At 37.9% G+C, this 13,743-nt stretch overlaps 2 protein-coding genes across 2 annotated transcripts; one reads left to right on the forward strand and one right to left on the reverse strand.

Annotated features, from left to right (window-relative positions):
* The first annotated feature begins 318 nt into the window (after nucleotides 1-318).
* On the forward strand, nucleotides 319-1,381 carry LOC117820300 (ermin-like). The gene is made up of 2 exons (XM_034694026.1): nucleotides 319-880; nucleotides 984-1,381. The coding sequence occupies exons 1-2, from the start codon at nucleotides 319-321 to the stop codon at nucleotides 1,379-1,381; spliced, it is 960 nt and encodes a 319-aa protein (XP_034549917.1).
* Nucleotides 1,382-1,890: 509 nt separating this feature from the next.
* LOC117820708 (polypeptide N-acetylgalactosaminyltransferase 5) lies at nucleotides 1,891-10,851 on the reverse strand. Its single transcript, XM_034694594.1, has 10 exons — nucleotides 9,239-10,851; nucleotides 8,980-9,146; nucleotides 6,831-6,950; nucleotides 5,760-5,895; nucleotides 5,532-5,651; nucleotides 5,338-5,455; nucleotides 4,899-5,228; nucleotides 4,505-4,585; nucleotides 4,015-4,167; nucleotides 1,891-2,773 (listed from the first exon to the last, which is right to left on the reverse strand). Exons 1-10 carry the CDS (start codon nucleotides 10,360-10,362, stop codon nucleotides 2,624-2,626), a joined length of 2,499 nt encoding a protein of 832 aa, XP_034550485.1. The 5' UTR covers nucleotides 10,363-10,851; the 3' UTR covers nucleotides 1,891-2,623.
* Nucleotides 10,852-13,743: the final 2,892 nt, after the last annotated feature.

A 13,743-nucleotide genomic window follows, 5' to 3' on the forward strand; every position in this document is an offset into this window, starting at 1 on the left:
ACACACAAAGAGTCTCTGTTAGGACCACAACAAAACCCTTGTTCTTCTCTCTTTTAACACGTACTCAGACTTACATGGCACTAGCGCTAGAGAGCACACAAGAGAGCTTGAATGTGCAAAGCTGACTGAATGCAGGATGGGTTCTTTCTTCACTTACTGAAATTTTTGGACAAGAAAAAGGAGGTATATTGGAATACTGGAGCAGACAATGGGGCAATGGTTTGAGGTGCCTTAAATTCTGATTCAATCATCTTTAAAAAAAACGAGAGAACTGATTGTTACTATTTTTGATACCTTAGGAAAAGAGACATTAAAAAGATGGAGATTGACTTAAGCACAATTCCTCCAAAGCCACCAAGGCTCCCAGTGCAGGACAATGCACTTGCCTCCCAGGTACTGGAGGTCATAGGTGGGACTGCTCTTGAGGCACCACAGAAACTGGAGGAATCTGAAGTGTGGTCGATGGAGGAGGGAGACGACTCTGTGTTTTACAGTGATGGAGAACAACCTGATGAGGACATTCAAGTGAAAACATCTGGGGATTTTGGTCCCGGACATTGTGTCAAAAGGAATAGTGTGGCAGCAGATGAACCTTGCCAACAGAGAAAAGAGGGCTCAGCTAATGAATCCATCATTGGTAAGGAAACTTCAGAGTTGGAGAAGGAAACAACTCTACAGGTCATTCTGAATGAGCAAGACAAGCAATGCCAAGATCTAAAGAAAGCAGAACCTACTGATCATACAGATGCTGCATATCCAGAAGCAGAGTCCGACCAAAATCCAGAGAAGTCCGCGAGGAGCTGTGGAGGATCTCTGTCACCTAACTGCTTGATTGCAGACATGCAGAGTCCGCAAGAAGGCAACACACATGTAGAAAAAGGTAAGAGGATTTTGTGTTGTTGTGCACTGAAATAGAAGTTAAATTACTAGGAGTTTTTGTCAACAGAATGCTAAACAGATGTTTCTCTTCTTTTTCTTTCCAGCAAATCCCCTATTCGATAAGGAAGGTGTTCTTGTCACACAGACACCCAACCTTGAACCCTTTGATGTTGCTAATGAAGGGATTAATACAAGGCTGAATGGGGAGACAGGAGTCCCAGAGCAGATGCCTAAAGCTGAAGTGTTGATGTCAGGCAAAAAGCAACAGATTCAGAAAGACCAGAAGCCAGAAAAGGACCCAAAGTTCAGCGTCCCTATGGGGTTTCATCAAGACCCCAGCCCAGGCTATGCCTCCCTGCCTCAACCCAAGAAATCCGGTCAACAGAACCCTTTCGACCACCTCAATGCCTCCAAATACAGCACTGTGTCCTACCGCAGGATCCGCAGAGGCAACACACGCAAGAAGATAGAAGAGTTTGAGTACATGATGATGAATTTGTAAGATTTGTCTCAGCCCTATTTACAGGACATGACCCATAACAAAAAGAGAAGCATACCAGTGTCATGTGGGTCACAGTTTACAGCGCTGTTTTGAAATTTTCTTGTGGATCATGTTGAAAAAAACTCAAATGTAGCTCTTCAGGGTCCACAAACGTTACACAAAAGCTTTCTAAAAGGAGTGATTTTGTGAAGTGTCTATTAGAGGACAAAGTTTAACAGCAATCTGACACCTAAAAGGTGCTTCATATTTTTCATTTGATGCTTTTAGGATGAAACCATCTTCTTATATAAGGCAGGTATTTGGACAGCAGATTAGATAAATAAGAAGCTCAGGGTTTTTTTAATCCTACAGCCTAGAATAACTAAGCTACCGTTAGGTATTACAGCTTCAGTATTTTCACCTCTGGAGTTTGGCTCCAGTAGAGAAACTATGAGGAGATATTTTCAAGTGATTAACTTCTTGCGTGTCTTAACAGTTCCTGAATATGAACACAATAAATATGTGAGCTATTAAATCTTTACCTTCATCATTTTATTTTGACTTTCTGTAGAAAATGCAGTGTGGTTGAAGAGTTTGAGAACAGGTTACATGATCATGAAATCACAGCACAGGTTTATGGAGTGTTTTGAATCAACACTTCCCCCTAGTGACAAGAAGGAATTCATACAACAAGAGTTTTCACAGCAAAAAAACCTACACCTTAATTACAGTTATTAAAAACCAGAGAAGCAGCTGTTCACCAAGAATCCTCATCAAACAAAAAGTAAAACACACAAAAAAAAGATGATGTCTCACCAAAACAGGGTGATCGATATCACTTTCATAAGGAATCAATTGTACACTACCTCCACTCATTATTTAGTCCCAGCACAAAAAAAAGTAAGTCACTTTTTGACATCCCAAATCTTCAAGGCACTCTATCTTTGGCACTGAAATCATACATTTCCCTTTGGCATCTGATGAATTTTAGTCTTTTTTCCCCCAGATGCCAGTGCAAAGCATCTTTCCTAAAATGAGAACGCCAGTTCAAATCATAAAAAAACAAAAGATGCTCTATTTTCTTAGGCCCAAGTGTTCAAACTTAAAAGTCAGTCCGTTCTGATATGGTAACAGGGCCTTAGAAACATTGCACATACCCCCACCCTGTACTTCACACCACACCTTTTACTGCCACAATGTGTTCCTCACTTCCTCTGGTCAGTGGTGTGTCGTTGTCGTCTCAACAGTCACATCAAACTCACTTCAGTCGAACCACTGAGCGTAGTAGTGAGTGAACTGCCACTTTTGGAAAGAGTTACTGGAATCGCACGAGTTGAGGTGAAAAGTGTCCCCCTTAGGCCCCGCCTCCAGGCACATGTGCAGGGCAACAGACTTTGCTATGAGGTGTTCCCCCTGAACAAACACAAAACAGGAAACACAATCAGTGACCAAAGCTTCGAACATTCCCAAATTCAACCAACCATTTAAGACATGGCTGGAGGAGGGAAATATTTTTCTAATAGCCCAATTTAAAGTAGGTTGTTTAAGACAGAAATAGAATAGAAAGCCTTTATCAGTATTATCTGATGAATTACAAAAAAGAGAAACACTACAACTGAAGTGCAAGACACTCGGACAACTTGCATTTATGAAAAACATGCATATTGCACAAAGGATTATGTATATTGCACAGTAAATAATAGATACTGCACAGTAAATGATCCATAAATATTGCACCATACTGTATGCTGCAGTCAATAATTTACATTGTACAGAACAAAATGTGTATTACACAGAAAAAATTAATATGTTGAGCACAAAAGATTAGGTATAACTTAGTGTAAAAAATAACATTTTACTGTCAATAATGTTTATTGCAAAGCAAATAATAAATATTGAACAGTAAATAGTGTATATTGCTTGACAGATACATGCTGCAAGGTAGTTAATGCATATTGTGCAGTAGATACCATAAATTGAATGAAATATATGTAATGAATATATATGTAATGTATGTGTATAAATCTTATGTGCTTTGGCAACATGTCTTTGTTCATGCCAATAAAACAAATTGAATTGAATTGAATGGTAAATTGTATTTATTGCACAGATAACCATATATATTGCATAGTAGATAATGTATATATTGCATAATAGATCATGTATATAAATTGCATAGTAGATCATTTAAAATTGAACTGTAGATAATGTACATTGCTGAGTAAAATATATTTGACAACACATAATGTATATTGCACATCAGATAATATATTTTTGCTTAGTAGATAATGTATATTGCATGATAAATAATGTATTTTTTCTCAGTATATAATGTATATTTTACAATAATATGCATTGGTAGAAACTATAGTGCATGAGCAGCAATGTGATTATTGCATGATGAGAAGTAAATAAAAAGAGAGACTGAGAATGCATTGGTGATGTGTGTATCTCTGTGTGTGTGTGTGTGCATCTGTGTGTGTGTGAGTGTGTCTGAGTTTTGATAGGGTGGGGTAACAGTGTATTGGGCTTCAGTGTGGTTATGGCTCTGGTAAAAGGAAATATGTCTTTCAGAGACAAAGGACACTAACATGTTCAATGTTTAAAAACAAGGGAAACACACAGAGAAAACAGCACACCCAAAGTGAACTTACCATAGCAGTCTTAGATGATCTGTGGACCCAGCTGAGCTCAGACTTAGTGCTTTCACAGGGCTGTAAAGTAAAGCCGTTGCCCTTGTAATGTGGTGCTATGCATAGATCCTGGTGCTGAATGTGCCTTGTCCAGGTGTAGTTAAAGTGCTGACTCTGAAAAGACAGACAGAAGAGTGAGGATATAATTATGCTGCATGAAAACTGAAAGATTGTGATTGATGGCATAGTGACGCCGCTCTGGATCCAAAAAAGACCACATTTAGAAAGTTTGGGTTTTGTCTTGGACTCCACCCTTGTTTATGGTGGACTTGGTCCTGACTGCCCTTATCCTGATTTCAGTCTATTCCTGGATATTTTTGTTGCGCCCACCCATAATTACTACAGTCATGAGGCCAAATCACTTGGTTTGTACATATCTTCAGACAAAAATCCAGAAAGAAGTGATATTATCCTGCAGCTAAATGATTTGTGAAATAAATCAGACACCTACCCGCTTACTGAGATCACACGTCTCAAACAACAGAGTGTTTTTCTGTAGAGAGAGGCACTTCCTTAATCCACGATTAAATACCTGAACAGCAAAAAAGATGATAAAGATATTACAGGAGTCAACAAACATAAGTCTACTCATTCAGAGCTGCTTAGAAAAAAAGGCTTTATTGCCGCTCTCCTTCCCGTCAATGATTCCTTTTAAAAATCTGTCACAGGTTTAAATGAACAGATATTCTTTGTTAACAAGGAGCACAATCAGCGTCTGTGTTTTGGATGATTTTGCTCAAACATTCTCAGCAAAGACAACAATAGCATCATTCACAGAGAGGATAAGTTTTTCTTAAAGGGGATCTTATGAGGAAATGTAAACAAAAGCTTACTCATCTACATACCAGGCCATCTGCTTTCACTAAGGGAGCGTCCATGTCTGGATACACGTTATCCAGGTACCACTTGAAGCTCTTGCACTGGAGCTTCTTCCTCAGTTCAATCTGGTCAGTGAGGTTGCCGACGTCAATAAACTTTTTCCCCAGCAGGTGGTGGTAGCCGTGGCCGTAGAAAAGGTCCTTATACTCATCCAGCCAGACTTCAGCCACCCTTGCCAGGTTACGCTCTACTGTCTTCTGTCTGTCTTTTGGGAATTTGTAGGGATTCTTTCCACGGAAGATATGCCCAACTCTAGAGCAGGGGATGATCTCGATTTCCCCTCCGCACATCCAGATCTATTCATACAGGGGCACGTAGGATGAAGAGTAAGAGAGAAGTTCTGTAGAGTTCCTGATTATCCTTTGTGTCAGTAGAAATCATTCACGAAATGCATTTGTGATGTACCTTAAATGAAATCTCCATGTTCTCACCACCCCACACATCCAAGCCAGGATCATACGCGCCAAGTTCATAGAAGTATTTTTTGTCTATGGAGAAAAGGCCTCCAGCCATAACTGGACATCTGGAGGATAAGATAAATTAATAACTAAAGCAGCTGCAATAAGTAAAAAGGATCACAATAACTGACTGTTAGGTACCTGATTGGATCTGATTCAGTCATGTTATTCTTCTTTATGTAGTCCTCTGGCACTGGGCTCCAGCCAAACACCAGAGGCCATTTGAAAATACCTCTTTGGAAGTTGTCAACAAACATGTAACTGAGGAGAACAAGCAGAAAAAGAGAGAAGAAAAGGTTTTAAAAGAAATAGTATACAACATGATCACAACGTATGATGTGGCTACTAAAAATGGCCGTGTGGAGTCACCTCATGTCCTTATCATTGATGACTTCAATAACAGGACAGGGCACCTTCCTGGGATCCTGGTAGACTCTCTCCAGAAGCGGCTCCAGCCAGCCAACATTACATTCAACATGGGAGTCGAGAAAGGTAAGGACCTCACCTGTGAGGAGGACAGCAAACATCCTGCTGCAGTTCAGCAAATAGACACATGTGCATGTTATCAAAGGCCAGTATCATGAAGTCTCTGGTGGGTAGGTGTGTTCTTGAAGGTAAATAACATGTATAATAGCGTATTGTAGCACTCATGTTTTTGTACTGTATTAAGAGGTACTTGTTTTAGAACTTTCACACTGAAGTTATTTCACCTATTTGAATGTTTGCAATTCAATAGCAAACTTTCAAGCAGTCTAGTTTGCAAGATACAGAGACTAAGTCACAGACTTTCTGCACACTTGAACTAAGATGCACATTTCTGACACTTACTAGTTTCGGAAAAAGAAACATTGCTCTATTATCCATGTAATTTCAATCACACTGGATTTGCATTCCTTCTTTAATCATCTGTAAATAATCCTTCATCCTGGTTTTAGTTATTAAACCATGTGTAAATAATTAAGACTGCACATTAAGATCATCAACTTTCAATCTGTTTTCACACTTATTCTTTTCTGTTACAAGAGATGTCAAAACTTTGCCAGCAAATGTTTGTGTTTCTGAACTCTGCCTCCATGTATGTCACATTTACAGACATAATACTATATGACAATAAGTTAAAAGCTTATGCAACAAGACAGTCATTACTTCACATTACTGGGGTGTTGAAATCTTGCACAGCTCAAACGCAATTATACAGCCTGGCTGGAGTAATAGCAGCAAATGACTCAGCAGGAGAAGCCAAACAATCAAATAGTAGCCATTGAAATGTAAGCAAACGTCTGTGTTTTCATTGCAACAATGACTTTTACAAAGTGAGCGCATGATCTGACACGTTTATGTGAAAACTGTAACTGTCTCATGTTTTTTTTTGGAGTGGTACATTCTATTATCCATGTAAGCAACATCTTTCCACATTAATGTGTGTATAGAAGTGTTTACCTTTGGCTACAGCAGCTCCAGCCAGTCTGGCCCTGATCAGGCCCTGGCGCTCGTTCAGACGAATGATTCGTACTTTGGGAAACTTGGACATGTACTTATCCAGCTTCTCCTTCAGATAATCTGTTAGAAAATAAAATAGTATCAATGAATTTACAACCAGGGGTGCCACAAATGATTTGGGGCCCCATGGAAACAAACAAAAAATCAAATCAGGCTCTACTGCAAGTGTTCCAACATTTTTAGGACCTCAGTCAGCCCTCAGAATCATCCTAAGTTTGCTCCCCCATACAGTGCCTCTGTTGACAGCAAAGACAACAGGCTGTCACATTCTGAAAGGATGAGCTTCAGGTTTAATCATTAAAGTTGAACCGGCAGGAATCAATGTGTAACAGCTGAGGACTTTTCCCTTATTATCAGTTCAATAGCTGAGAACTGTTAAGCTGGGTGTGATAAAAGAGCTAAAATGATGACCTTTCCCCTAAAACATAAGCATAAAGAGATAATGAAGTTTCTGATAAATAACAACATACTGTAGAAGAATGAACACAAATATTTTTAAGGTAATTTACAGACAGGGTAGTTTATTTGGAAATTGCTACTTTATTATCAGCCATTATGCAGCCTGTAATGGTAACTTTATCAGATGTTTTATCCCAGCACCTCAAATTTTCATAACTACATACTAACGGCAGATCCTAGGCATAAAAGTTGTTTAAATTTTTTCAGTGCACAAGTATGTAATGCACACAGCGGTGACAGTATAGTCAACGCAGAAGTATAAAGCAGGCTTTAAAGCTCCTGTGTGGAACTCTGTTAGTATTAATTCTGGTGCCCCCGTGGACAAAGTGGTGCCTCTTTTTTGGGGGACTTTTCCTGTAAATGTATAAGTTGTGTCTCTTAAATTAAATGATAATCACTTTCTGATTTATTTTAATGCTCATATGTATGACTCACTGATATAGTTTGCTGTAGAAAAGGAAAGAAAGGCTTTTTAGCAGCTTGCAGTTCATCACTTCAAGTGACACCCATTCCCTTCCAGTGGTTTCAGACATTAGAAATAACCATATACAAATAGTCAGTCAGTGTGTGGATGGTTTGCTTTTGGAGCTCATATAGAAATATTAGTATTCATTTAAGTATTTTCCATAACCAGCTTAAAAACTCCTCATCAGAGCTTTAACGTAGGAAAAAATAAAAGAACAAATTGTTCGTCCAGGCTCTAGTGTTGAATTAGAACTGGTGCTTTATAAAGTAAGTATAAGAATAAAAAATGACAAATTGTCAACTAGGGTTCTTAAATCACATGATGACAAATGACTCATTAATTAAAAATGATAGTAAATATTTAACATTACAGACAGAAGACAAATGCAGGACATTTCTTTTGAGCCACACAATTTATTCTATATTTTTATTGTCTTTTATACATATTTTCTACCTGTTTTTATTGTATTATATTTATAACATGCACCTGCAGGAGCAGTGCTTCTAATTTCATTGTACACCTGACAATGACAAATAAAGGCTATTCTATTCTACAAGTTGTCCATATCTACTGTATACCGCACAGTTTGCCTTTTAAAGTGTCGGCTTTAGAAAATAAACTGTGGCAGGTCGAGCATCGTTCTGGACATGATGCTGCTAAATGTTCTTGTTTCTTATTTTGTGAAGCTGTGGTCTGCAGACATCAAAAGGAAGAACATTCCTCTAATTTCTCTCATAGTCAAGCCTGTTGCTGAGTGTTGTCATTTATATATATTTTTAATTATTATTTTAATCATTATTATTTTAATAATTGTTTTAACATGTATTAATCTTATTTATACAAATTAATTAATTATGTATCTATTTATTTCTTGTGTTAATCTGACCGTGTTAACTCTAACTTATTTTTAACTTTTCTTTCCACTCTTACTTATTTTATTAATTTTACTGTGTTGATTTTATTTTATTTTTAAGTATATCATTTATAATCCTGCCTTTTATAATGTTACCTGTTGTTTTCTGTCTCTCTGTTATTCTGTGAAGCACTTTGGGCTGCATGTTTTTATGTATGAAAGGTGCTATATAAATAAAGTTGAGTTGAGTTGAGATATTTTATTTCTGCTGCAGTTGTCAGTTATTGTCAAACCTATAGGAACATAATTACCTCTGGTACTGAAATCATCCACCAGAATGATCTCTGTGAGGAGGTGTGGAGGAGATCTGTTTAGCACACTGTGCACCGAACGGAGGAGCGTGGACCACACTTCATCCACGAAACAGAAAATCACACTTGTGGATGGCAAGTCATTGTGGACAAGATTCTTTACACACCTGGAAAATACAGCAATAGTTAACACAAAGTAAATGCAATGCACAAAGGCAATCAGAGCGGTTTAAATTTAAATAAACAGAAAAAGACTCACGTGTCAGGCCTCGTGTCTGGAATGGCTCGGTCCACTGGGATCTGGTCGCTTAGGTATACATTAAAATGTCCTTCATCCCATCTCTTCCTCACCTCCACATTTTCAGCACTGGCTACATTTGCCGCCTGGCCAAACTGGCCGACTGCATGGGCGTCTCTGGGAGCGTTTGTAACATCCATAGAGAGCACTTTGTGGAGACCTGACTTCTTCACAACTTTGGGTTCTTTTTTGAAGTCCTTCCCTGCTTGAACCTTGATAGTGGGTTTCAAGGTTTCCTCCACTGCATTCAGATCACCTTTGGCAAACGTCTCCACCTTGTTGTCCTCTGCTTTAGGTTTCACCCCCTTGTCTTTCACATCCTTGTGTGGAGGTTCAAGTGTTGCTTTTGAAGGATGTGAATCCTCCACCTTGTGCTGACTGGCTTTAGTTTCAGTCATGCTCTCAGCTTCATCCTTGATTTTTTTCTTTGAATCAGCTTTGTGTAGAGGAATTTCCACTGCATTTTCATTTTGTCCTGGTCCCTTCTTTGGGGTTGGAAACAGTGCATTCTTGTTTTCCTGAACAACAGGTGGCACTTTGGTTTTAATTGCCTCTACTTTATTAGAGTCATTATGGACTTGCTCTACTTTTTGCCCATTTAGGTCCCAGTTTACTGCTTTTTTCTTTGCAGGATCACCCTGCTTTGGGGTAACAATTTTTAAGGCACCTTCTTCTTTTTGTTCAGAAGCTTTTGGTTTGTCAGCCTTTGTTAGAGAATCTCCTTTGTGCAGTACAGAGTTAACCTTTTTATCTCCAAACATTTGTTCCTGTTTCTTGCCACCCTGTCTGTACACATGGCTGAGTTTGTTGCTTGAATTGAGTAGTCCTAATTCCGTCTCTGTAGCAGCCAAGTCTATCCTCTGAACTGGGTGTTTAAAGCCCCGTCTCATCTGCTGTGTCACCCTGGACTGCTGTTTGAAAAGATGCCTCTCTTTTATCACTTGCTCCTTCAGCAGCTGACCAGTCTGATCGTTTAGTGATATGCGAAGTGCTGCCATGTCCAGGAGCAGCCAAACGACAGAGGCAATGAACACAAACCCCAGGACCCTCCCACTCCCCCTCAAGTATCTCCTAACCTTCATCATTTTCACGTTTTTTAAAATAGTAATCCTCGTGAAACTACAAACAGTGTCAAAGTATCCTACCGTGACAGTGTGGGTCACTTCTGAGTCGTAGGAAAAGTTTTCTTTTCTTTGGAGATGTCAGCTGCCTGCGTGGCATGCTAGCAGTATTACAAATAGCAGTAGCAGCAGAGTTGTCAGTCAGAGATACAGCATGCATTGACTCCTGAAGCCCTCCACAAAGGTTACAATGTATTAGTTATTTCCCCATACCGACCGTACCACTCCCTTCATCTCCTACCGCCGGGGAACACTATGTTTCAGCCGCAAAAGCAATCAAATTCACAGAAGAAACTTAGAGAAAGTTGTAGGTTTCTTCACCAAACCTCATCGCCACAACTCTGACTGACATTAGGATTTGTATGAGGACGTAGCAACTAACTTCCAGCTTGTCAGGAAACTCTGATTGGACGAGTTGACAGGGAAGTTTCTGCCTACGCGGAGCTAAGAGCAAGTTACCGGGAGACAGCCCACACTGTAGAGGAAGTCCAGGGCTGTACCTTTAAATTAAAACAAGCAGTTCATTATGAAGCTGGATGACATTTCTTAAAGTTAAGTTTGATAGTTTGTATCCTCACACAGGGACAGAACATCATGACAAATATTTGAAACTGTTACATAATTTTGCCGATGTGTTATTTAGTAATTCTGGAGCTTTCACAGATGAGGAAATTGATCATTTGTAAATGTAAGCAGGTTGTTATTCCATAACATATTTTATTATTATATTCATCTATTACATGTGTACTCTGGCTTAGGGTAATTTAACTTATTTCATGTCTTTAAAAGTACTTCTATACCTTTCTTTGTACAGATATTATTTTTATTTAGAATTTTTGGATTTGTGTTTAGGTTTATATATTTATTGTTCTTTATGTCTTGTTAAATAATAAGACCCAACACTATTTACTATGTATGTTAAGTCACAGAAATACAGAGAGAGAGAGAGAGAGAGAGAGAGAGAGAGAGAGAGAGAGAGAGAGAGAGAGGGAGCGAGAGAGAGAGTAGATCAAACATAACTGGGCACATATAAAATGCAAATGTTTGAAGCGTTTGCTGTGTGTTTTTGTTGATTGTTACTGTTCTGTTTTTTGTTTTTAACTCTGTAAAGCACTTTGAATTTATGAATGGTGCTTTATAAATAAATTTGCCTTGCCTTGCCTTGCCTTGTTGTGTCCTTACTGTCTTGTTGTTAAAAACCAGTGTTCCATTCACCTCGTCAAATTCCTTGTGTGTGCAAGCTTACTTGGCCATAAGGCTTTCTTGAATCTTGAATCTTGAATCTTGTTTTGTAAAACAAACAAAAAATGAATCACAACAGGATGAGACACATTTCCATGATTTAAAATATTCAAAACCCTAAAACATTCCTGTGAAAAGGTGATCACAAACCAGGTTTGGGGTTTTGATGTGTTTTAGTTTGGTACCTAATTTATAAATTACTTTGACATTTTATCAAGATTCAAGATTCAAAGGTTTTTATTGTCAATTTTCACCATATATATACGAAGCTATACATGTCAATTGAGATGCTGTTTCTCTCTTCCAACTCTTAAATAGCAAAAATTTAAATATAAATTATAATAAAATACAGTTAAAAACAGCCTATGTACACAGAGCAGTGAGTGCAGTGCCGTGACTGTTCAAAAATTGACAAATGTAAATAGATAATAGTGCAAATTATATTAAGGTGCAGACAGTATTGGAGATAATGTAAATGGTTTAATGTGTAAAGGCAACTGAGGTAGAGTCATTTGTCTTTGAATTTAAAAACATAAGATGCTTTATCAGTGATTTATATTTTTAGAAAGGTTTAAACCCAAATTGATCTTTGTATTTGTTCCAGTTATAGGCCTACCATCCTTTCAAAATGGACCCTCTAGAACTGCCTTGCTTATATTATGTTTGATCTTAGCCAATTAAACCAAATTGTATGACCGAATAAAGTCTATTAAAAACATGATACATTTAATCAAACTTCCCACAACAACTGACTTCATGTTTTACAAATTCAACTCTATGAAAACTTTATTCTGTAGGTCTAACCCGGAAGTGATATCTGGAGACATTTACACCTTGACGTTTTCGTTGAATGAAAAACCGACTGCACCAACACAGAACTAGTTTGACAGTGACTGACACGGGCAGAGCAGGAGAGACTTCTCTAAGTGATCGGTGTGCTCTGAATGAATAGAAGTTGGTCTGACGTCTGTCATGCTTTACCTGTGTAACAAACAATCGGCACACCTTAATGTTAAAATTGAAGATATGTTGTTTAACTGGATTCTCTTCGTTGTGATTGATCTAAGGTTAAGTCGTCAAGCATGCCATACCCAAAGAAAAACATGGGAGTGTTTGTCAGTTTTAAAATAAACTCAAACGTCACGCACTCGAAATTGTCCACAGTTTGATCAAGACCTATGGTTAGGTTTGTTCTAGGTTAAGCAATAGTTATATAGAAGATACATACAAAGTAATAGGCTATAAGAAATCACAAGTTGTTATCAGTGGTGGACAGTAACAAAGTCAATTTACTGGAGTACAGTACTTAAGTACATTTTGTGAGTATCTGTACTTTACTTGAGTATTATTTTTTTGGGGATACTTATTACTTTTACTCCACTACATTTAGAAAACAATTATTGTACTTTTTACTCCACTACATTTCTATCAATGCTCTAGTTACTTACTATTTTTTTCTTTAAAGTCAGCTCATGAATCTCCTTCTCTTTTCAGAAATCTGATCCCTAAGATAGTAAAATGTGTTTGTGTAGTTCTGTTTGTTTCAGTGGTTTAGCCTGGAGCAAACACACAGAAAATTTCACTCAGATCAGGCAGTTCAATTAGAGGTGGTAATGATGGCTATAATGATGGTCATATCTTCAGCCTCTGTTAGAGGTTTTTGAAATGAAGAATGACACATATCGTTTGAAATATTCACCCTGTTACCCACTCTGAGTATTTAGAAAAGTAAATAGTACTTTGAATACTTACATATTTTTAAAATTATTACTTGAATTATTACTTGAGTTGAAGTACTTCAGAACTTCAACTCAAGTAATAATCTGACAGAGCAACTTTCACTTGTGTTGGAGTAATATTTGACTTGGAGTATCTATACTTTGACTTAAGTAATGAAGCTGTGTACTTTGTCCACCACTGGTTGTTATTCGGTGATGTCTTTCTGCCTATTACTTGGTTATATTAACTTCCTATATTTGACCAAGTACTTCATAAATATAGGCAGAAGATGGTTTTAATGGGAATTATGGCTGTTTTACTGCACTTATGTTAAGACCCAAATACAGAAGCAATATAATCCTGTTGAGTATTTACTGCTTCATT

The sequence above is a fragment of the Notolabrus celidotus genome, chromosome 10 (genome assembly GCF_009762535.1).
Source record: "Notolabrus celidotus isolate fNotCel1 chromosome 10, fNotCel1.pri, whole genome shotgun sequence".
Classification (NCBI taxonomy): Eukaryota; Metazoa; Chordata; class Actinopteri; order Labriformes; family Labridae; genus Notolabrus; species Notolabrus celidotus.